Source organism: Sinocyclocheilus grahami, unplaced genomic scaffold (genome assembly GCF_001515645.1).
Source record: "Sinocyclocheilus grahami isolate Dianchi unplaced genomic scaffold, SAMN03320097.WGS_v1.1 scaffold137.1, whole genome shotgun sequence".
In the NCBI taxonomy this organism is placed as follows: domain Eukaryota; kingdom Metazoa; phylum Chordata; class Actinopteri; order Cypriniformes; family Cyprinidae; genus Sinocyclocheilus; species Sinocyclocheilus grahami.
In genome coordinates, this window is record NW_015505316.1 from 1,032,819 (window position 1) to 1,059,151 (window position 26,333).

The 26,333-nt window shown below is 38.9% G+C and overlaps 2 protein-coding genes across 8 annotated transcripts in view; one reads left to right on the forward strand and one right to left on the reverse strand.

Moving 5' to 3' along the window:
• The window catches only part of LOC107591097 (leucine-rich repeat extensin-like protein 5), a 21,638-nt gene extending 7,793 nt beyond the window's left edge, over positions 1 to 13,845 (forward strand). The window contains exons 2-3 of the mRNA XM_016280118.1: positions 7,424 to 7,427; positions 13,835 to 13,845. The gene's annotated coding sequence lies outside the window, so the exon portion shown is untranslated. The remainder of the gene's footprint in view (positions 1 to 7,423; positions 7,428 to 13,834) is intronic.
• Positions 1 to 26,333, reverse strand: part of agrn (agrin) — a 285,064-nt gene that overhangs the window by 110,775 nt on the left and 147,956 nt on the right. For all 7 annotated transcript variants that reach the window (XM_016280112.1, XM_016280113.1, XM_016280114.1 and 4 more), the window contains one exon: positions 20,885 to 21,100. In XM_016280112.1, coding sequence (XP_016135598.1) covers positions 20,885 to 21,100 — 216 coding nt within the window. The remainder of the gene's footprint in view (positions 1 to 20,884; positions 21,101 to 26,333) is intronic.

Below are 26,333 nucleotides of genomic sequence, written 5' to 3' on the forward strand. Positions count from 1 at the left end.
CCGCTCCAGTCCGGGCGCTCACAGAGCCCACTCCAGAGCCGCTCCAGTCCGGGCGCTCACAGAGCAAACTCCAGAGCCCGCTCCAGTCCAGGCGCTCACAGAGTCCACTCCAGAGCCCATTCCAGTTCGGGAGCTCTCAGAGCTCATTAAGGAATTCACTCCAGTCTGGGAGCTCACAGGGACCGTTGCGGATCAATCGGCCTGTCCTGTTGCAGCCATCGAGGCTGGTACTAAACTCTCTCTACTCTTGTCGCTGAGAGGATTTTCTGTCCCACCATTGTTGCCTGGCAGGATTCCGGCTCTGCTCTGGTTGCCCGCCTGGGTTCCTGTTTGGCAGGAGCCTCACTGGCTCATTCCTCCGGCTCCATCCTGGCTATCTGCTGGGCTTCCTGTGTGGTTGGGGCCTTGCTGGTTCATCCTGCCGGTCCCGCCTTGGCCTTTCACCCTGCCGGTTCTGTGCTCATGCCCTGGTCTATCTCTGTCCCCTGGCCCCTTTCCATTGTATGGTCCTGGCCCGCCGTCCCTCCCCCTGAGCCGCCTCAATTCCACCTCCCTCCTGAACTTTTGTGTGTTCTGGTGGAGCGTCTGGTATCCACTCCATAGAGGGGGGTAATGTCACAGTGTCTGGTTGTGGTGCCTTGGACTGGCCACTTGAGGGCGCTCTTCCTGTTTCTGTGTTTCATGCTTTGAACTCCGTTTCCCATAGTCCTTTGCTTTGTCGTTTTGTTCTGATCGTTATCACCTGTTGGCAATTTACTCATCATTTCATCACTACTTATAGCATGCTCTCACTGTCTGTCTTTGCTGCAGTATTGTTTGAGTTACATCGTGTTTTCTGTTCCCTGTGTTTTGAATTTACCTTTTGCCTAGTTTTGGATTATTTGTTACTTTAATAAATTTACTGCACATGGATCTAATCTTGTTTTCTCCTGGCATTCCGTGACAATCAGTATTATGGAATGACATAAAGGCAAGTAAATGATGAACTAATCCCTTAATTCTACATAAATGAGAAAGGTGGAAGTTTTAATTTGCAATACACCAGGGCGATTTAACTGGAATTAATACATATCTGATACTCACAGGAACCATCTGATTATTATTATTTAGATGATACATATTCATGAGGCATTGACAAACACTGAGATGCTGACGAGTGAACGGACCGTGTCACTTCAGAGAGGGCTAGTTTCATTTCCGACCGTCCCCACACACTCTAATTCATTCTCACTATCTCAGTCCCTGTTTTCACCTCTGCCGTGCGTCATATCAGCCTACAGTCTCCTCTATCATTTGCAGGTTTTACTTTGTGTAAATCTGTTAAGAGAACCCACTTGTTTAATTAAAGGTTTGTGCCTGTCTCTAAGGACCGCGCTCCACTTTTGCAGCGTGACACGCACACACAAACCCACTCGCACGCATGTGATAAACCTGGCAAGCGGCATCGTAAGGATGAGATCAGTGGCGCTTTCGTGTGTTGCGTGATCAAAGTGTTTATTCTCTTTTCCTCCTCTCACTCTAAAAAAAGATGACTGTGCCTCCCTTATCTTTGGACGTCTGAACCTCGCACTTCATCAGCCTGGGCTCGCTAACTAACCAACCACTCGCACTTCCAAAAAACTCATTGTGAATGTTTGTGTGGAGGAAGTGCTAATACATGTCCTGATACTGCAGACAACAGCCACATACAGGTCGTGTTTTACACTTTGTCGCGATGCTGAATTAAGGAAAGTTGAAAAATACATTGGTATACAAAAATCTATAATAGACAAATAAGTCAAAAGTCTTCATATCTTTACTTCTTTTGTAATAAAAATAAATAAACTCAAACATACAATGGCAGTTATATGCTGTACATCTCTATGGTTTGTATTTGTAATTACAATTATGTTAATATGGTAACACTTTAGTATAGGGACCAATTCTCACTATTAACTAGTTGCTTATTAGCATGCCTATTACTAACATATTGGCTGTTTATTAGTACTTATAAAGCACATATTATGCATGACTATATTCTACATCCCTAATCCTACCCAATACCTAAACTTAACAACTACCTTATTAACTGTTAATAAGCAGCAAATTAGGAGTTACTGAGGCAAAAGTCGTAATTAATGGTTTACAAATAGAGAGAATTGGACCTTAACATTAAGTGTGACCATTAATATAATACTATTTGAATAATTTAAGACTTATTAGGCCCTTAATTGTAGAGAACCACTGGACTAGTGGATCCTTGTCATGTGACCATATGTATAGAAAAGGTCAAACAGCTGACTGCAATTGAAGATGTACAGTACATGTGAAAATTGACACACATTTTTAATGATAAAAACTACTATTATAAATATAAATACAAATGTTAAAAATTATTTATATTTGATTTAATAATATTTGAATGCAATATTTTATTTTAAAACAAAATAAATAATTATTAAAATTAGAAAATAATTTATTTATTGCCATATGATTAATCCCTAACATGTTGCAAATTGCGACCCCTCTCTCACCTATGCAGTTTTATTTTTTCCCTAAAGTGATAAACAAGTCTGTTCAGTCTATGATGGCCTTTGAGACGAGCTGACGCATTCCGGTACTTTCCTCATCCTCACAGTCATAACTAATGGCAGCTGAGCTCTGACTCATTACTTCTGCTTTGACAGATTGGCCTCATCCCCAAAAGCCTGCCTCTAAGACATCTGATTTCATCAGTCTGATGTAAAGCGGTTCTTTAAATCAGTTCTGATGTGTCTGTCAAGAAGTATACATTGAGAAGAGTCCGATGATCCGCATAAACAGCTTCCTTCTGAGTGGCGCTCTGTTTGTTTTGTGACAGTACGCAGAATTGCCTCCGTGAACCCATTAAATAACAGTCGGAGCTTTTCCACCTATTGTCGCCAAGAGTTGATGAGCGTCGAGGAAAAGGATGAGCTGATTAAAATGCAAAAGGCCACTCGGTATAAGGTGTGTTCGCGGCTCACCGCTGTGTTAGCACAGATAAGCTGCCCTCTCAGGCTGAGACAAGCAGGCAAATTGTCTGTTAGAATGTGACCGGCGTCGCAAGCCAAGAGGCTACGAACTGTTGGGGTCGCAACAGAGATGAGCCATTTCCTCCTTATGCTTTAGTGCTCATTTTCAAGGATAAAAATACAGTATCTTGAGGAAAAAGTAGGAGTCTATAGTTACCTATTGATGAACTGGAAATGTCTCTCGCAGCCAATTAACTGCTCTGAAGAGGTTAGGACAGGAAGAAAAGTAGGGAATAATAGGACCTATACAACGAACTAATAAGGCATAAACAGAGTGAGAGGAAGTCGAGACAGCAAGGAAGCTTCCAATGATCCACCTTTCAGACAGTGCTGTGATAATGTGTTAGTGCTGGATGTATTAATGCGTAATGCGTGCAGGGAGCTGTCAACGGCCGCTACGTGATCCTGACGGGATCGGCTTGGCACAACCCGCTCTGTACGCGAACCCCGGGCGCCCTCTCCAGCGTGACAGAAGATGTATATGTATGTATGAGTGTGCGCATGTGTTAAGGAGGCTTGAGAAGAGCTGTGGGTGGTGTCGGTCTCGTTTCCTCTGAATAGTATGGATTCAACACAAGTGAACCACTATCAACAGTGTTTGGTGGCATAATAGCACCAAAAAAACAGAACAAATTGAGGTTACAGTGAGGCAATTACAATAGAAGTGAATGGGAGCAATGTCGTAAATACCAAGTTCTGTCATGAAACTCTAGATGGCGCAGGCTGATGAGTCATTAAGGCAAACTGATGATATTCACAGCATTAAACTACTTGGCACAAGCTGATTGGTTCATGTTGCATACGCAGCCAATAAGCTTGCTGCTTTACATTTAATGGCTGGTTAGCATCCACTAGAGCATTTCACAGCACACTTTCAGAGTTAAGGTCCTCCAAAATTTTTGCATGCGTTTTTCAGTTTTTTCATATTCCTCACCCTTTCTTATCAAAATGCATGCTACGGATGCGAAAACGCAGTAAATCGAACCTGATCCGAATTTTTTTATGACGGATGAAAGTTTCGGAGGCAGTGTGCAATGACTTTTACTCTGAAACCCTCCACCTTCCCCAGCTCCACCTGTATAGATCAGCTACGGGTTATTATATATGATACTTGTGCAGCAGCAGTATGTCTTAAATACTCACAGCTAGGCATGGGACGATAACTGGTTTCAAGGTATACCGCGGTTTGGAAAAGGCACGGTTTCAAAACCACTGACATTTTCCATTATACTGTATATATAAAAGGACTCCCTCAGTTGTGTGCAGCAAAGAGCGTAACGAGTCACACGACGCCTCCCCCTCCGGTTGGGGAGCTGCATTAAGCTGCAGGTTTAATGACTGCATTTTTAATTTATTTTTTACAGAAATTATGTTTTTGATTATTGAACTGCAGGTTTAGGCTCACTTAAGTGACTGCATTTTTTTTCCATTTAGAAGGATTTTTTTTTTTTACAGAAAATAATTTATTTATGTTCTGATTATTGTTGAGCTGCAGGTTTAGGCTCACTTAAGTGACTGCACTTAATTTAATTAAGAAGAATTCAATTATTCATTTTAATTATTTATTATTTAGCCTGACATGTTTACTGTTCCAAAATGTTCTATGTTTCTTAAAAATAAAATGTATTGTGTTCAGTGGAAATTTTTTTTGTTGTTTTTTACCCAGACATTTAAAAAATAACATATTTTAGAGCTGTAATCACAATACCGTGATACCATGATATTTTTATCTAAGGTTATCATACCGTCATAATCTCATCCCGGCCCAGGCCTACTCACAGCACCATATCGGCATATGTATTTGGCAGTAGCAAGTTCCTGTACTTGCTTTGCAGCAGCAGCAGCAATAATCTACAATAACAGCATCAATTCATCAGCGTAGCAGATCTATTCTGCCAAGACCAAATACATTAACATTGTTATATTCGTTACCATGCTAAAATCTTCCAAGAGTTTTCATGATAGAAATTGATCTTCAAATAAAACAACACTTCTCGCTGGTGAGGTACACTGAAGTTCTCCAATGATTTTGTCCGGATAAACTCCACCTCTTTTTTTACAAATAACCTCAAACTCGCATTCAAATTTGCCTCCATCCAATGAACTAAACCAAGTCTCCACCAACATGTTTTCTTTCCTTGCTAATCACAATTTGGAAAAGGATCTGTAGCTACTTTTGGTGACTAGCTTTACTACCGTAAAGAGGTTTAAATCATTTTTACAGCTGATAAAGCATTTTAGGGTTCAAGGCATTGCTTTGTCAAATTTATGTAACTCTACACAGAAAACATGCTTATTATTTACATTTTGTGGCTGTACAGTTAAAACACTAAGTATTTTAACATTTACAGATTGGCTGCATTCGCTTACATTGTCCCACAGTTTAACGCCGATTGTATTATTATTATTTTTTTATTCATTTTTGTCCATAATAAACATTACATCACAAATGCTGAGCTTAACTTGTACTCAACCCAGAATAACAAGGTCTACAAAGCCTGGAGAAAACTATCCATTTGTATTCTCAAGCATTCGTGTTTATTGCCATATTTGCTGTGATGCATCAATAGAAAAAACTGGAGTACCAAAAAAAATGAAGCTGAACCTCCAGAGATGACCTCCAAACCCAGTGTCCCACCCTCTGCTGTTGTCATGCCTCACACGGCGAGATGATTTGTTCTTTTGATGTATTTCTTCAAAGGGCTTATTTGACTGCAGCTGTCTTCTTTTTTTTGCATGCCTCAGTGTTGCCCTTGGATAAAGAAAATTAGACACAAAAATGGATAATACACATCTTTTTGTGGTTGATTCAAAGGGCAGGCACTCCTGTTCTCCTGCGATAGCTGTCAGTGCATAGTGTTCCTTGTGTAGTATTTCCGAGGTGAGCCACTCCTGAGCTCAGGTCTGTGATGACACAGAGGTAACATCACGGGGCAAGACCAGCAGGACGACGTTAGCTCACGGGTTTAATATACTCCCAAACACGTCTATCAGAGGCAAGGTTTGTCTCCTGTGAGCTTTAGTGAGCATTAACCCGATGCAGTGCACTGCAAATGCTAGCACAGGCTTCAGATCACAGTTTAAGACTGGATTTATTTCAGTACACGTGCATTCAGTATGCAAAAGACAAATCTTTGCATCTTAGCATCCGCACGACTGGAAAGAGATCACAATCAAGATGAATTCAAACATAATCCCTGCTTCTATAGCCTGCTAAAAAGTGATATACAATTATGTTCAAATGGTTTTATATATTCCTAGAAGTAGAAATTAATTCAGAAAAAAACAAGTATTCTGGAAGTGAAAACTGGAGGCACATGGTATACAGAAGAATAAAATTTAAAAAATGTGAATTGGGCTAGGTCATTGGTCTTCAAGGTGGTTGTTACAGTAGGCGTGCTGGACAGATTACTTACAAATTGTAGTCCATTACTGATTACTGAGATTACAAATTACATAACAGAAAATGTAGTTAGTAATAATCTGTTGGATTACACATATGGCAATGTATTCTTTTTGATGCCTTTTAGATTACTTTTGACCTAACTGTTCCTAGCATTTTCCTAGCATTTGGACCAATCAGACATACATTTGTTCATTAGATTTAACAAATCAATTAGTGAAGTAACGTGACATGTGGCCAAGTATGGTTACCCATACTAGGAATTAGTGCTCTGCATTTATCCCATCCTAAGTGCACACACACAGCAGTGAACACACACCCGGAGCAGTGGGCAGCCATTTATGCTGCGGCGCCCGGGGAGCAGTTGGGGGTTCAGTGCCTTGCTCAAGGGCACCTCAGTCATGGTATTGAAGATGGGAGAGAGCGCTGTACATTCACTCCCCCCACCTACAATTTCTGCTGGACCTGAGACTCGAATTCGCAACCTTTGGGTTATGAGACCGACTCTCTAACCATTAGGCCACGACTTCCCCTTTTTTTTTTCTCGAAAGTTTTTCGAAATTATAAATTATATTAATAAATAATCACAGACCCCTCACCCAATAAACATACTGGGTGCCAGCATGTCTGGGAACGACCCTGGGCCCCTGGTTACCATGGCAACCAGGACCCCTCAGCCAGATCAGAAACTTTTACGGCCTAAAAGTATGTCGAGAGAATAAACTCTTACTCAAGTCTCTCTAAAACAGACACATAATGCCCATAAAAATGGACTCTTCTCTAATTAATTCATAGGAAAACCTTTCTCCGAGGGGCAAGTTTTTACCCGGAACTTTATTTAGATCCTGGTCCCTGCGGTGGAAACACATCGAGTACCAGCCCAAAGTCCCTAGTTCCTGGGTAAAGTTCCTGCGGTGGAAACGGGACTAAAGAGTCATAAACTTTCCCTCCAAAAGTGCAAGTCACCATTGGCTCTTTGACCCTGGAGAGGTGTGACCTCCACAGAATTTAAAAGGCCTCACTTCAGTGACCCGTCTCGCTTTTTAGTCTCTTCGCTCGTCTCTCATCACCTTCCCATCTTCTGTTTGCTAAGTTCCAGAGCCAGCGCAGCCATGCCTGGCAGGCCTCAACACAGCCCCTCAGTCAGTCTGGTAGATTCTGAGAAGATGAGGATGTGAGCTAGAACGGTTCTGCAACCCTTAAGTCTGCACCGGGCTACCGGGCTTCGGTTGCATTAACCAAAGATCCTAGGATCTCAGCTGATGTCTCTCTTAGCTCTTTTTCACTTTCCACTGGGAAGAAACTCCCAATCACCATCAAGGGTGTGATTAATCGTGATTAATAAATTTAAATCTATTGACAGCCCTAATTTTAATGTTTAAAGATTGATGTCTTTCGCTTGCATTTTCACATTTTAACCTATTTTAGAAAAAAAAGTATTCATAAATATTATACTACAAATGCTTGCACTGAACCCAAAATAACTAGATCTACTAAGCCTAGAGAAAACTATTTATTAATATCCCAAGCATTTGTGTTTTTTACCATTTTTGCTGCAATGCATCAATAGCAAAAACTGGAGGACTACCAAAAAATGAAGCTGAGCCTCTACAGATGACCTCCAAACCCAGTGTCCCACCCTCTGCTGTTGTCATGCCTCACACGGCGAGATGATTTGTTCTTTTGATGTATTTCTTCAAAGGGCTTATTTGACTGCAGCTGTCTTCTTTTTTTTGCATGCCTCAGTGTTGCCCTTGGATAAAGAAAATTAGACACAAAAATGGATAATACACATCTTTTTGTGGTTGATTCAAAGGGCAGGCACTCCTGTTCTCCTGCGATAGCTGTCAGTGCATAGTGTTCCTTGTGTAGTATTTCCGAGGTGAGCCACTCCTGAGCTCAGGTCTGTGATGACACAGAGGTAACATCACGGGGCAAGACCAGCAGGACGACGTTAGCTCACGGGTTTAATATACTCCCAAACACGTCTATCAGAGGCAAGGTTTGTCTCCTGTGAGCTTTAGTGAGCATTAACCCGATGCAGTGCACTGCAAATGCTAGCACAGGCTTCAGATCACAGTTTAAGACTGGATTTATTTCAGTACACGTGCATTCAGTATGCAAAAGACAAATCTTTGCATCTTAGCATCCGCACGACTGGAAAGAGATCACAATCAAGATGAATTCAAACATAATCCCTGCTTCTATAGCCTGCTAAAAAGTGATATACAATTATGTTCAAATGGTTTTATATATTCCTAGAAGTAGAAATTAATTCAGAAAAAAACAAGTATTCTGGAAGTGAAAACTGGAGGCACATGGTATACAGAAGAATAAAATTTAAAAAATGTGAATTGGGCTAGGTCATTGGTCTTCAAGGTGGTTGTTACAGTAGGCGTGCTGGACAGATTACTTACAAATTGTAGTCCATTACTGATTACTGAGATTACAAATTACATAACAGAAAATGTAGTTAGTAATAATCTGTTGGATTACACATATGGCAATGTATTCTTTTTGATGCCTTTTAGATTACTTTTGACCTAACTGTTCCTAGCATTTTCCTAGCATTTGGACCAATCAGACATACATTTGTTCATTAGATTTAACAAATCAATTAGTGAAGTAACGTGACATGTGGCCAAGTATGGTTACCCATACTAGGAATTAGTGCTCTGCATTTATCCCATCCTAAGTGCACACACACAGCAGTGAACACACACCCGGAGCAGTGGGCAGCCATTTATGCTGCGGCGCCCGGGGAGCAGTTGGGGGTTCAGTGCCTTGCTCAAGGGCACCTCAGTCATGGTATTGAAGATGGGAGAGAGCGCTGTACATTCACTCCCCCCACCTACAATTTCTGCTGGACCTGAGACTCGAATTCGCAACCTTTGGGTTATGAGACCGACTCTCTAACCATTAGGCCACGACTTCCCCTTTTTTTTTTCTCGAAAGTTTTTCGAAATTATAAATTATATTAATAAATAATCACAGACCCCTCACCCAATAAACATACTGGGTGCCAGCATGTCTGGGAACGACCCTGGGCCCCTGGTTACCATGGCAACCAGGACCCCTCAGCCAGATCAGAAACTTTTACGGCCTAAAAGTATGTCGAGAGAATAAACTCTTACTCAAGTCTCTCTAAAACAGACACATAATGCCCATAAAAATGGACTCTTCTCTAATTAATTCATAGGAAAACCTTTCTATGAATGAACACGCATATACTTCAGGTCATTGTGTATGTTGTTACTGTTCTTGTATATTGTCTTTTGTATTGTATACTGTTTTATGCATGCTTATGATAGAACCACTCATTCATGTAACTTTACATATACCATGTTTGGTCTCTATGAATTCGTCTTCGGATGATCTAATTGAGACTGTATATTATATTTTTATACCTATGCAACATATTAGTGTTCTAAGAATCTTTAGCAGTTTTTGCATCAACACCCAATGAAATTACATATGCAAAATACCATGCTCTTAGACAGAGTCGTAAACTTTCCCTCCAAAAGTGAAAGTCACCATTGGCTCTGTGACCTCCCAGTGGTGTGAGCTCAATACGAGATAAAGCTCTCACATCAGTGACCCGCCTCAGTCAGTCTGCGGTTCTGGTAGATTCTGAGAAGATGAGGATGTGAGCTAGAACGGTTCTGCAACCCTTAAGTCTGCACCGGGCTTCGGCCTTGTCTTTGCATTAACCAAAGATCCTAGGATCTCAGCTGATGTCTCTCTTAGCTCTTTTTCACTTTCCACTGGGAAGAAACTCCCAATCACCATCAGTCAGAACATCTTTGGAATTCATCACTCTTCAAACCCGGACAAACGTGATCACAAGTCCAAACCCTTGAAACCATCAAGACTTTCATCGTTTGTTTGTTTGTTTGTTAGACTAGTTTGTGTTAGTGTTTAGTTAATAAAACTCTTGTGCACAAATTACATGAGTTTCTGATTCTGCCTTGCAAATTATTGTTCCTTTACGATTCTGATCTAGCTACATGCTCTAATGCATTAGTAGGCTACATTAAGAAGGTTGTTTTCTGTGGCCATGAAAATATCCTTTTCTTAGAGTTGATATGAAATTACACTAAACGTTCGCTGGACGAACAGATTAGTTGATGGCAATTTAATTCTGCTACAGTTAATACTGGCAGCTGATATAAATAATTGTAATTAATCATAATTAATTGTAATTATTTATATGCATTTCCTTTTTGAGCTAATTTGCTACACTGTAGTGGTAGTGGTATATGAAAATACTTTTCGTTCTTTGTTATCAACATCAAGAAGTGCATTAAACATTATATTACACCAAGGCTTCCCAAACGGGTTCGTGAGGTGGTAAAAAGCTAATAATTAAATCATAAAATGTCAAATTGTGGCCTTTCCATTTTCTGTGTAATTATAGTAACCTGACTAGTGGCTGGTGTGTGCAGTACCATAAAACTGGAAGACTTTCCAAATGTATATAAGCAGTAGTTTTGGACTCATGTAATCTCTCTAGCACTGGTTGTTAGGTATTGCTTGGATGTTGTAAAGTTGCAAGTTTGGAGGTGTAATTTATAATTCATTTCCTTAGCACAAACAATGTGGGTCGAGATACATTTTGAAGTTTAAAACTTAATGTTAGGGGTTTGTTAAAATTCCCAAGTACAAACAGTAGTGGTCTAATAGTGATACCTACTTGAGCAAACAAAACTAATTAACAATAGCAAGGCTCTGCACTCCAACAGAAACAGGTCACCAGATTCAAAGCGACTGCTTTGGGATTTTCAGGAGGTCAAAGTTTAATGATAGTGGGCAAGGAAAAGGGCAAGAAACCTTATTTTGTAGGCTACATACAGCTTACATAATGATCTTTCCCCACACTGCTCTCTATTACTGCAGTACTCAAACATAATGACAAAGATGGAATTGTTTGTTTTGGCTAAAAGCAATATTCTAAAAAAATGTTTTCTATTTTTTTTTTCTTTCAAACTAATTTTGAGTACAATCAGCAAGCACATTTGACACTAATCATTTTCTTTTCCTTCAAGCAAGCCCTTTCAAACACACACACACACACACACACACATACACACACACATTTATCAGCTGGTTTTCATCAGTTCTGCACGTTGATAATATACAGTCTGTCGGGAGAGATGGAATTAGATTTTCAAGTGGTTTAGCAGCTCCATACAACAAAATGTGGATAACCAGAAAGTATTAAAGTGCCCCTATTATGGGTCATGAAAGGTTAATATTTTGGTTTTGGGAGTCCCCAACAACATGTTGACATGCATGCAAGGTAAAAAAAAACACTTTCATTGTCTTATAATATGCATTTATTTCTACCTTACTTGCTCAACGACTCCAAAACGATTCGCTCAACGATTCATTTTTCCGAACCCCTACTTTGCGTGACGCTAATCTGCGGTGATTGGTCCGATCGGTCTCATTTTAATTTCATCATGCCTGTAATGCCTGATAAAGCAGCGTTTGTGAGCGCATGTGCTGCTTTGTGCAGCTGTTACCAGGGAAACAGCTATTTTTACCGCTCCAAAAGCGGCACCTAGTGGCAAAGAATGAATTAGCATTTTCATTCAGACCGTTTTCAAGTTTTCCTGGGTATGCGTGCGCAACAAGTGGGTGAGCAATATGCTAATGTTTCATGTTGACGTCAAAATGAAACGGCTTGGGATTCGTTTTAAAAACGACTCGTTTAAACGATTCAGAGTCAACTCTTTCTTCTGAGAGACAATAACTTTATATATGGTGCACTTTCAGATTTAAAACTTTGCAGGTTGTTTTCATTCACTTAGAGCTGTGTTACACACTGCATGAAAGGTAATTTTCAAATATCTATAATTAGGGCACTTTAAAACAGCAAATATACTAAATATATATATATATATATATACGGTACACAAGAGTCACGTTCGGTACACACTTTGGTTTTGGGGTCTTCATAAACTTCATAAAAATTCGACAAAATTTACATTTTGGGAAATGTGTGAATTGAAGTTTGTGTGCAATTCTGGAATAGAGATCAGTCAAAATTAAACTAAAAACCGGTTCCGATTTATAGCCGGTTGACCAGTGCATCTCTAGAACCCGAAACTTTCCCACACTGCTGATTTAAATCAAGCAGCAGGTGTGCCATCTGAACTTGCCGTTCTTGTTTTAGGTTTGGTGCGTACATCGTCTCTTCCTCTGCTCTTTCCTGTTCGTCGTCTGACTGCATGAAACAAATTGTGACGTCTGTACCATGAAGGCTCGGTGCTGGGTAGTAACTGATTACATGTGATCTGGATAACATAATCAGTTTCCAAAAATTAAGTACTTGTAATTTGATTATATTACATTGTAAATTGCTCATAATCAGATTACAGTTACTTTTTTTACAGATTACATGATTACATATTAACACTTAATTTAATTTAATTTGATTCACACTAAGTAATTTTTTTCCTCTTTAATTTTCCTTTCTAGAAAATCCTACTGCTTATATACATTTAGAAAATCTTCCAGTTTTATGGTACTGCACACACCAGCCACTAATCAGGTTACTATAATTATACAGAAAATGGAACGGGCAAACAACTAGTTTAATTAATAGTAGAGATGCACCGATACGATACTCGTACTCGTTAAAATGCCCAAACGCCGATACCACACAGCATGTGATATTCAAACAAAGAAACACCGACAACAGAACAACAGACATCAGAAATGAGTTAAGGATGTCTACTATGAAGTATATGTATGCAATGAATATAATGTTAAACATTCAGTATTAACGCCTGTATAGCTGATGTGCGCGAGCTGATAAACAAAGCACGCTGAGTCGATAGAGTGCGCGGCGGCGCAGATGCGCAAGCTTGTCGAGTGACTATATCTTTTTCACAGACATCACTGGAAAGTTTGTAGTTCGGCCGGATATGTCAAAAACAAGTAAGTAAAACAATGCACAAGTTACTTAACGGTAGGGAGAGAGAGAGAGAGAGAGAGAGAGAGCACGCAATTCTGTTGATGTTCACTCACTTAGCACGCATCATTTGGATTAAAACTAAATCGTAAAAATAAGACCATTTATAGGGGCATTCACTATAAACATCATTTATTTTCAACCTTAGGCATACACGACTTTCTGGCGAAAGTGAATCTAGCAGCCAGTGTGAAATGCACTAGGCTGTACTATTCTGCATCATTACAAATATGTGCACGCGTTGCGTGTGTTTTGCTTGCTTGAGTGTTTCTGCATTATATGAGAGGCTTTGGAATATAAATCGCAGCACGTTTCAGATGAAAAAACGCTACTTCTATTTCTGAAAATATCACAGTTAGGAGATTTATAACGAGTGGTTCCCTGCATTATTATAGCGAAGCGCGTGATTACAGTGCTAAGCCCCTGAAATGGAGCAGATCTAATGCTATTAAATTAAAGATGATGTACCATAGAGCAAAAAAATGAACAGTGAAAGTAATAAAAACTTAAAAAGTACCAAAAATAAAAGTATCGGTATCGGGCGAGTACTGGAAAAAGTGGTATCGGTGCATCCCTAATTAATAGACATTTTTATGATTTAATTATTAGCTTTTCATCACATCTCGAACCCAGGTTTGGGAAACCTTGGTGTAATATAATGTCCAGTACACTTCTTGAGGTGGATAACAAAGAATGGAAAGTATTTTTTTTTGAGTAAGGTAATCTAAAAGTAATCAAAAAGTACTCAGAATACTTTTCTAATAGAACAATAGATAGATCAACTTGTTTTACTATATAAACAACTGATTAGAACAGGTGAATTTGACTACTAATTGATCTCTACAACATCATGAAGAAATGAGAACAGTATTTAAAAGAAATACTCAAAAGTGGCTGACCTCTCCTGCACCTGTGTGCTCCATGGAGACAGTAAAACACAAAGAGTTCTAGAGAGGGTCATGTGAAGAATCTCTTTGTCACCAGAACCCCGCTGGCTGATGGGAAGAGCTGCGCTCTCCTGCATTAACCTGAGAGAGGTCAGGCAGACACCTCTGTGATTACTGCAAAGGGCCTTGAGTGGACACAGGCAAGTATTCATGAATGGCTTTGTATTTGTGCACGCTTGAATGTGCAAGCGTGTAAAGTGGCGTGGGTCTGTGTACGTGATTCAGGAAAGGTCGCAGAAGAGAAGGACATCGTTGGAGGGAAATGTAATTATGAGCCGAAATGAACTCATCTTGTTTAGAGGTACTAGTCATTTGGAAGAAGATGTCTGGTGAGGAAGATAGAAAAAGGAAAGGGTAAGAAAGAGGACAAATAGCAGCTTATTATCATGAAGATGGCGGGAAAGGTAGTGGTGTGTAGCGGCGTGTCTGACTGTGTGCTACACAAACAGGAAGCTGAATGTAACAGTCAATACTCATTATCTGGCACAGCGAGCGCATGTGTTTAAGTATGTGAGTGCATTCAAACGTTGTTTTCAAAGGTAAAATATAATCATACCCAATCAGCTGCGATTGTCTCTTTAAGATGCCTTTATGATTTACTTTCAAAAGCACAGAATGTGTCCTGAAGCATTCTGCGGCCATCAAATATCAAGGCGCATGGTAGACATACTGTACAGATGTGGTAAATACAGGGTAATAGATACTCTATTTAATTCAAATTAGTGCAATAACGATCACTCACTTTGTCAGCGGCCTTGATTCCAGAATTTTTCCCATTTATTTTCTCCATAGGGATTTAAAAAAAATAATTCAATAAAAAGAGCCATGAACCAAACCACCCAGCTCTGAGATGTATCACAACATTACAAACTTTTTGAAGCAAAAATACAATTGAAAATCAGAGAAAAAGCCAAAGGCTGTGTACGTCTTTTATGAGGCAATGAACTACGTAGCCCATGAAGCATTGTCAATGACATAACTGAATTTGTAGAATCAGACGTCTATGAATCAGATCTACTTATAGACATACAAAGTACAAAATGCTATACAGTTGAAGTTTATTACTAAATAGACAAATATATACACAGGAGAGATTCAAATTTTCTTATTGCTGAAATAGGTTTTTCTATAAAGAAAGTCAATGGGATTTTTACTGCAGTGCTGTACTCCAATGATCAGCTTGGCTCATGAATATTAATTAGATGACATCAGGAAAGTAGCCATATTATACCACACAGAATACGATTAATCGATCAACAGCTGATGAAAATGTTGTGTCTATAAACAGACATTTTTATGCAGCCGCCTACATTTTTATTCAGTGCACTCTGGTCAGCAAACGAAGCTCTTAAAATACAATTATTATTGTCTAAAAATTGGACAGGGGGTCCTCAGAAATTTCTGAAAGTGGTAGAAATGTTCTAACGGTTAGTAAGTCCCTGATTGTTGCACTCAATACTCCACTCGAGTGTGGTAGGGGTTAAAAATAACAATGCATTATTCAGGCCAGTCAAATGCATGAATACATGAATAAGTTGTAAAACGCGTCTCCCATCTGGTATTAGAAGCGAGAGCGTGGAAAATGTGCCTTTTTAATGTGCCCGTCCTGCTGTAATCTGCCTTATCTCACTTCAACACTACATCCTCCCCCTTTGGAAGTGAGCAGGACGGCAGAGAGAGAGAGAGAGAGACAGAGGAGGAGAGCGAGAGAAACAGATTTGTATAAGAAGTATCCTCATTCTCCAGGGGATAAGCAGCAGAATGAAGCTCTGGTGATGGCATTGATCATATTCTCGTCGACAGCTGGGTGTTTTTGTGTGAGCCTATATAGAGTAGCTGTGTGGAAGTGTTGGTATAAGACAAGCTGCATGTGATATACCAGATTTGAGCCTGATGGAACCCAATATGGAGGTCTGAAAGTTTGAAACCACATTAACAACTTAGAATTTAAAACCAAATAGTATTAAAATGCAAAATTGCCAATTGTTTTGGGTCAAAGCATCACATTTGCAGAGCATGTTTATGTTTTATTGCCCTGTGCAGATTCACATAGACCCCTAATACTATTTACCAGAAGCATGCTGGATCATATTAGCAACATTTTTCAGATGAGAAAATCACACTGGTTTTCAGCTGAATGAGGTTTTCAGAAGAAAAAAAAACATCTCTATGATGGATGTTGCTAGATCACAGAGTATCTGCTTCCAGAATTCATTTAAAGAACTCCATTATTGAAGGAGACTGCCGATCTTGCTATAATTGTTTGCCGGTGGACAGGCCCAGACTGTGTAGTAGACGTAACCCAAGCTAAATTTAGTCTGAGAGTGAGGAACCGCAGGGTTTTTTCTGCAGATGGAGTAAGGAAGCCGAGAAGCCGCTGATGAGTGTGAATTGAGTCTCCTGTCATGGAGACAGGTGAATGTGTTGTGGTGAGCGTCTCCATGCACGAGCATGGGAGCCGACGTAGGGGTGGAACAGGGCGAGCGAAAAACTAATTTGCACGAGGCAGGGCTGGCTATGTGCCATCGGTGGTGGCTGCCGAGCTCAGTGGCTGTGGAGGTGTCACCAGGACCCGAGCTGTGCCTGAATAACGAGCCATCACGGGGAATCAACAATCAGCCAAACAGGACGTTAGTTTTCACACCATGTCTCTAATACGGGAGACAAAAGTGCATTTACGCACACCTAAACCATTAACAAATCCTTAAAGTTGAAGTATAAACTTCATACTTAAAATCAAGTCACGTGTTGAAAAGAGGTGTACTAATATATTTTTAAGTAATCTAACTTGAACGTTTGCCCTGAAAACAAAAAGCAAACATAAAGCAAATCAAAGCAAAAAACACAAAAAACAAACAAACAAAACAAAAACAAACACCACAAAACAAACAAAAAACTACAACAAAAAATTAAATAAATAAAACTCAAAACAAAAAACCAAAAGCATAAACAACGGACAACCCCAACAGACCAAAACAAAACACAAAACAACAACAACAAAATTATAATAAAACAAAATGTGAAAAATTCCCATAGACAAGTTCAAGGTATGAGCCTGAATATTCTATGAGTTACAGGCTCTATCACCAAAAAAACATCCAGAAATCCCTAGAAACTGCAAAGCAACACTGCAAGCAATACACCACACCTTTTAGCATCAAGCTTTAATAAATAATCATTTCAGAATAAATAATTAAATATATATGAAATATATATGAAAGCTTTGCTGAAAGGTGACACTACGATGACACTTTCTGTGACTCTAGTGCGACATACATATATATATATATATATACACACATACATGCATATACATAAATACACACACACACACACACATATACATCCAAGCATTATTAATCAATCATTTCTTTGAACACATTGTGTCCTTTTCTTCTGAGATGGATCACTACTATGTTCAAGCAGTATATCCCTATGCTACTTAGCCTCGGGGTAAACTCAGAGAGTTGCTTTCATATTGACTAAGATGTGTTTGCTGAAAGATCATAAATCAACAGTCTCTCATGGCTGCTGCTGCAACTGTTACATGCTTGGATGAATGTCAGCTTTGACATTATTAAAGGACAGTAAAACACACATGTAGCACGCCATGACGTGAGAACCGGTTGACGGAGAGTGTGAGAAGCAACCAAGGGAGAAAAACGGCCCATATGTGTCCAATAGTATCAACACCTGGAGTTATAGCAGGTAAAGGATCTGAGAGAAATGAGCCATACTTCCCAAGTGAAGGAACACAGTTTCAGCCGTCAATAACGGGACAAACATATTGATTCCTCCATTAAGCAGCTTCCCATGATACCCTGAGGTTAAGGCTTTTCCTCCCCCGCTCTTCTGTACAGCAGAATAACCTCATTTAGACAACAGAAGCCGACAGTTTCAGCCTCTGCGGCTAGTTTAAGTTGTAGGCCTGGTTTAGGGAGTGAATATTTGATGCACAGATTTGACCTCCTCCGTGCTGTGGGTACTCAAAAGCGGTTTTCATCAGCCGAGTCAGGCTGGAGGTGAAGAGACGTTAATGTGTAAAAAAAACAGAGTGAGAAAAGAGAGCGCTCCTGGCAATCACAGTAATTCCAGACGTGCTCTGCACACATATGATCAATCATTTCATTGATCAATCGCTCTGGCCCAATGCTCCGCTGCGCCGCTGCCAATCCAGACGAGTTCCAGCATACGGCTCGCCTGAAATGAGCTCCGCACACACTCCACTTCTTTCCTCCGCTCGCTGACTCTCTGAATGACTGACTGACTCACTCACTCACACAAACAGCTGGAGACTCTGTTTACCCACCGGAGTTCAATATTATCAAAGCACCCACGCTCCCCTGCTCATCTTTAGAAACAGAGCACCTCTCTGTATTTCTTTTTCTGTATCACCTCTTATCCCATGCCCGGGGTGCGAATTAACCCTTTGCCATCCCTGCCAATGCAGTGTGAACTGAAAAAACCTAACCAGCTATAAACATTTTTATTTTGGACACTTTTGATTCAGTTTCCAAATAATAACTAATCAGCATAGCCATTTTCAACATTGACACTGATTATAAGAAATGCTACGTGAGCAGCAAATCAGCACATTAGAATGGTTTCTGAAGGATCATGGGACACTGTAGACAGGAGTAAAGAAAAAAATCAGTTTTGCCATTATTTTTGATTAAATAGATGCAGCTTTGGTGAGCATACAGACTTTTCTAAAATATTACACTTTTATATTTACTGTTATAAAATATTTAGAATAAGATTTACTATTACAGTGGTGGCCAAAATTATTAGAACACTAGTATTTTCACCAGCTAAAAAAATGATTTTAAGTCAGTTATTTCTATCTTTTGCAGTAGTGTGTCAGTAGGAAATCTCAGTTTACATTTCCAAACATTCATTTTGCCATTAATTGTAATATTCCAGTGAGATTTCTGTTTGCAAAAGGAGTCTGACAAAAGTCAGTGCTCCACACAGAGATCTGATCTCTTCATCATCCGGTCTGTCTGGAATGACATGAAGAAACAGAACAAACTGAGACAGACTAAATCCAGATGAACTGTGGCAACGTCTCCAAGATGCTTTAAGAGACCTTCCTGCAAAGCTACAGTACTGTTAAAAGTTTTAGGCACTTGTGTAAAAATGCTGTAAAATGAGGGTGCTGTCAAAAATAATGTCATAAATAGACTTTCTTTATCAATTAACTTCTATTAACTAAATTAAATCAACATTTGATTCAACAATCAAATACTAGTGTTCTAATAATTGTGGCCACCACTGTATGTAATCAAAAAAAACTTTGCATATTTTTTACCAAAAAAAATGGCCAAGGGTTAATTTTGGATACCACCGGAGTAGAACTCGGCTGCTAACCTGACTCTCATCTCCCATCTCAACCTTTCTGCCCAGGAGAAACACTGAACCGTCCGTTATCTATGGCCACTGATCCCACTTGAGCGAGAGAGATATGACCCCTGATAGCCACACTGTCAATTTCATTAGCGCAATAGCAGGGAGGCTACTGCCCATTAAAGCCCTGCTGCGGAGCCAGCGCTGAATAGCATGGAGCCGAACTTCAACTGCATTAACACACCGGGACAGCGTGATCTTTAATGCGCTTCTCAATGGAGGCTGGAGTTCACAGGTAGGCTGGAGCTCTCATTCCCCTGGACTGATCATTTCCTGCTAGACAGCATGTGAGGTGGCTAATTAGTGCTCTTTGAAGGTTTTGTACGGCATGTTCCACCGAATCACGTAATTATGGCTCACGCTGGCCTGGCCCACTGCCACAGAGCCTCGCTTAATGACGAGCCACATTTCACATATTAGTTATCATTCGTGGAATGAAACTGATTGGAATATACATGATGAACAGTGTAGAAAACACAAAACTCATATTCTCTACTCCATAGACCATCTATCCATGTGGGGATTCGTGAATATGGAAACTTGTCATAAAATAGGGATAATTATTGTTTTTGGCATGCATCAAATAAGCTTGAATTTGAAAAATTTGAATTTGTGAGCAAGTGTAAGGGTGTTAATATAATATCTCACTTGACCCTGTCATGTAGTAAATGCAACTTTCAAGGATGCTCCAAATTAGTCTAACTAAAACTTAAAAAGAGCCAACTAATAAATAATAAATGACCAAAAGTGTTCTAAGTTCTCAATAAATAAGTAAATATAACTTTTTTTTCAAATTCAGGTTGAATATTTATATTTTAAATATTTTAATTTAAATTGAATTGGAAATGTTTTTCATCCAGAAACAGCCTAATGTACCTTTTTTACTAATTGATATTTTAATTTTTGGGGTCCATGGCATAAAAAAAACTTCTGGTGTAAGAAAAATACAGTTTCACTGTTTAAATGGACTGTAAGAGAAAACTCTTTTGTGTTCCACAGTCAAAAAGAGAGTTTGACACAAGGATGATTTTTTGTGAATTTTCCCTTTAATTTAAGAATAACGGTCAGGCGGTCCTCACAAGTATAGATAGAGGGTTTTGCATGTGACTAGACTCACCACAGGGGCCTTTGCGCATCACCTTAATGCGCCTCTGTGTATTGCACTGGGCCTTCTCCAGCTCACACTCATTGGAATAGGTAGAGGAGTCAGATCCGCACACCGGCGCCACCACAGACGTGCATACAATCTTCTTACAAACACACTCTCCTTTAGAGGGGTCCGTCGGGTTTCTCTCACACACCGCTCCAAATCCACACAGCTTTCCTCTGCAACCTATAAAGAGACACAGACATAAGAATCAATTTTAGAAAGCCACAATCATGTGACAAGTGCAGCGTTCTAGAAGACTACAGTCATATGAGGGCGGAACAAAAGACCCTTGTAAAACAGCTCATGCAAACAAGCACTCAGTTTAAAAACTCTTTTAGTTAACACATGACCTTTCGAGCTCCTGTCTGAAGAGACGTAGGAGTCACGACATTATTATCGATGCTTTCATTTTCAGAATCAATGAAAGCACTGTCTCAACACAAGCAATCTGCTAGGAGGACCTGGTTTTAGACAGCTCATACAAAAATGAAAATTGACATAATTTAACATTCTATACCTGCATGACATTCTTTTGTGGAACACAGAATGTAAGCTTTCAAGCTTCAAAAAGGACACAAAAGCATAATAAAAGTGGTCCATACCACTCAAGTCTTCTGAAGCCATATAAATAGATTAGAATTTGACTCGTAATACACTGAAAGTGTTGCCCTCCTCTCTAGAGTTCATGAGAGAAGCTTCGATGTCCAATTAGTAAACAAATCATTCTTTTGAGTCAAAACGTTTCAATGAATCAGTTTGAATGATTCAATCACAAATCAGAGTGATCATGATCTTGAGTTCAGAAATGTCAAATTTCAGTCTGTTTCTCACACTATTATATTATTTCAAACGACTATATATAGAATATAGAGCATGAGTAGTATGGACCACATTTATAATACTTTCATTGTACTTATATGTTCATTTTGAAGCACTAGTCCTTGTTCAGAGACCATTTTCATATTTTTTGGGATTCTCAGAACTGGAAGTCGTCATAGTTGGCTAAACCTCTATAGTGGTGAATAGAAATGACGACAAATATAATTTTGCCTTCCCATTTGCCCCAATCCACAAAAATCCACAATAGCGTTTCTACGACTTTCCAAAAAAATTATAAATATTGAGAGATTGATTACAGAAAACCAGTCAGAAAAGAGAAGGATGACAAATTTTCCGTCACTCCCGTAATGTACGGCATATATACATATATATATATATATATATATATACACATACATACACGTGTATATATAGCCGTGTATGTGTGTGTAAATAAATGATTTCCAGTATATTACAGAATTTTCATTTTTGGGATCTAAGGAGATATACAGCATTAGTTATTTTCTTATTCTAAATCAAAGCAAGCACAAGTCTATGAGTCTATGCTGAGAAGACCTGGTCTTTGATGATTGATATTTAAAACACACACACACACACACACACTTGCTCTTTCACTTTTTCTTATCACAGACTACCAGAACAGGTCCAGACAGGGTGGTATGACCACTCGAAATGCTCCAGGATCTGTCTAGCTGTTCCTGATCACTGACTTCACTTCATACACACAAACACATAAAACACACACACGTACACACAACTTTCCTCATTTCTGATACTGACAGGTGAGCATCTGTGTTAACTCCTCTGAGACGGTTTCGTTCTATTGCTTTCCTGTCTCACAACTGCCATCAAAACACAAACTTCCATAATTCCCCCAGGCAGGGTCCACTATGGAGCTGCCACAAACTGATTGACAGCCATCAGGTAAACGAAATGGGCTTTTTTTTTTATCAGTGACCAGCAGCTACCTACACAGAATCACACATGTGAAACGTGAGCGTGCACACATGAGCTTGAGGCGTGAGGAGAGTTGTGTTTAAACTCCGCTGTCAATCTGACATGCACACCTGCCCACTGTTGTCTCCTTACACAGTACTCGTCACCTCTGTGCCTGTTTGAGATTCATCGCAGCGCTGTGGCGGCCCGGCCCTTTGTTGATTCTGAGTAAATCAGGTCAAAACCAACAACTTGAGGACACAGTCATAGAGACTCCGTGAAAGCCTGCGGATCTCGGTGGGACTGGGCTACAAAGGACAGCACTTCCTGGAGGCGCGCTCTTCAGTCGCGTATCTAGAGACTAATTAAAGAGGCTGGTGTTATTCCTATGATCTTACACTGTATAAATTAATGTTCAGAAGAAATCAAGAAAAAACTGAAAAGAAAGAGCAGAAAATAAGACAATTTGTTTTCTCAATCGTTATGTAATTTTGTTCCTTAAGTAATAATGCTATAATCAAATCATTATAATTATTGTAAACCACTTAACCTTTTACAATTTGCACAAAAATCTATATTCGTCAGGCAAAAATGGACAGCCAGAGAAACTTATGAATATATATATATATAATATAAACTTATAGGAATATATACTTTAGGAATGTTGTAATATTAAAATTCTGGTCAGTACAGTCAGATACATGCTTTAATGTTATGTTCGATAACTGCCAACATTAAAAATCCATACTATCCATACTATATATTGTGTATATACACACTGCTGTTCAAAACAAATCTTTTCTAACAATATAAGTCTTTACTATCACTTGCACATCCTTGCTGAAGAAAAGTATTATTTTCTTTTTTTTAAAAGGAAGGAAAAAATGTACTGACCCCAAACCTTTAAGTAGTGTATATTGTTACAAAATAGTTCAATTTTAAATAAATGCTGTTCTTTTAAAAAAAAAAATTTTTTAAACTTTTTATTCATCAAAGAATCCTGAAAAAATATCCAAATAAATAAATAAAATAAGAAGCTCAACCATTTCCAACACTGATAATAAATCATCATATTAGAATGACTTCTGAAGAATCATGTGACACTGAAGACAGCATTGCATCACAGGAATAAATTACATTTGAAAGTATATTCAAATAGAAAACGTTATTTTAAATCGCAATAATAAAATATATTTTATTGGCTGAAAACCATTATGGTAGTGTTATATACCGTACACCAATATTACATCTCCAAAATCGTTTTGCAAAACGATTCCCATCTTTCTGATTATTATGTGAGCCCAACATAATAGTATTTCCATCAAATTCATTAATTTACAGAACTTTAATTAAAGCAATTAGAAACTTTAGATGCAAACACTTTTAATCGTGTATATATTAACAGCCACAAATAAGAAGTCAGTGTTGACTCACAGTGACTCTCATTTCCCCACAATCCCTGTATCAATGGCTGTGGACTGTGTGCTTTGCACAGAGAAATCAAGCGTTTAAACCTAGTGGCTGTTGAGCATTATCAAATATAGATGTAATAATAGAGTAGACCACCTGGATCTAGGGTCAGTGCCTGAACGGTGTGTGACTCGGAGCCCTAGAGAGACACATTACACTGCCTCACACAACCATACTAAATAAAGGCTGTGAGCGTAACAGGTGCTGAGTGTCGAAGCAATGCATATTCATGTTTTAATAATGCATATGCATGTGAAACATCTACTACTTAATGCTTTTTGAAAGGGGGGAGAGAATTTGAAGTCCATTCCATCACTGAGAGTAAAGCTTTTCCACAGCATGCGATTCTCCAGTGAGACAGACCACACAGGTTTTCATCCATATGTGTAGTTTATCAATCATTTAATCATTTCACATTCCGCATGACTTCACGTCAAGTGCTCGATTCGCGCTGCACCACCTGCGCCTTTGTTGAAACTCATATTAAGTACTCTTTTATTTGTAGCACACTGAACAAGCAGCCAAAATCTACACAGATGCTCCATCCAGGCTTTTGTCCTAACCAAAAATAACACAGTACGTAAGTAAAAAAATATTTTTGTATATACACTATACAGCAGTATACTGAAAATAAGTTTATGCTCATTTCTGCCCATTTTTGCATTTAGATTACCTTTGCTGTGGTGTCACACACACACACACACACACACACCCTGCCTTTCATTCTAAATCTCTCTAAGTCTTTACTATCACTTTTTTATCAAATGTAACACATCCTTGCTGTAGTAAAGAAAAAAAATATTTTCTTTAAAAAATTTAAAAAAAATACTGACCCCAAATACTGACTTACAAAAGATTTCTATTTTAAATAAATTGTGTTTATTTAAAATTCCCAACAATTCCCATCTTTCTGATTATTAAGTGAGCCCACATAATAGTATTTCCATCAAATTCATTTACAGAACATTAATTAAAGCAATTAGACATTTTTTTAGAATTAGAATCTATTTTTCATACTATATATTATAATGTTGTAATGCCTAACTTCACTTGTAGCATTGATTGATTCTAGATTTTTATTTTATATTATTTAGACAAAACCAATTTATCAGTTATTAGCTATAAAAAATAAATATCGGCTTATCATTAACCGGCAACATTTGATTATTGAAGAATCTCTAGTTCTGACTGGCAGAAATTGTGGCAATTACGCATTCCGTGAAGTGAAAACCTTCTAGTCCTTCAGCACATATTGCTCATTATATATGCATTAGGTACCCATGTCTTTTGCAACCTGCTTTACGTAGAAGTGCGAGCAGAGTCTTCCTGTGGCTGCACCTTTCTGCCATGATGTCAGCCTAGGCGTTTTGAGCTTCACGCTCATTTTCCAGCCATGTGGTGCCACAGCCATGAGCGCTGGAACATGTTACCATGACAACAGCCCTAGAATCAATGGGGAAAAGACGTCAGTTTTACAATGGGCCCCATTCGCACATATAGATGTGCGTTAAGTTGTGCAAATGGAAGCTCAAGGCTTCAGATACAGTATATTTGTGCTTTCTGGATTGGATTTTTTATGAATTAACTTAAATTGGAAACTGCATAGTGAATCTATATATAAAGACTGTAGTTCTATAAAATACAATAATAAATGTCTCTTGCTCATTGCGTAAAATGTCGGTTTTGTGTTTTGTTAAACTGCTTTGGTTTGAGAGGAATAGATCCATTATTGGTTGTTTTTAGTTTAAAACTGAGTCACTGTAATCATTTCACTTTAATAATATTAATGATAATGCTAAATGATGGTCCAGTGGAGGTACATAAGACAAAAAGTGATACTAAAACACATATTAAAACACATTATTGGGTTGCTAAATAAATGGAAGGAAGGAATAATGGCCTGTCTGTGTCAGTGAGGACACGTTCATCTCCTGGGAGACATCCATTTTCTGAGATATTATTCTAAAAATCTCATTTATAACAAGACCACCAGGGGTATGTGTGATACACCTCTGCTCTGTGCATGAGTAATGGAGAAAGACTCTGGAGACTTTGACCACTGACTCACGGTGAGGTAAACACATCACCAGTTTTGCTCTACAATAACAAAAACAGACTGAGAGAGCGAGCGATTGGTGTCTAGTAGAATAAGCAGACTTCAGTATAACAG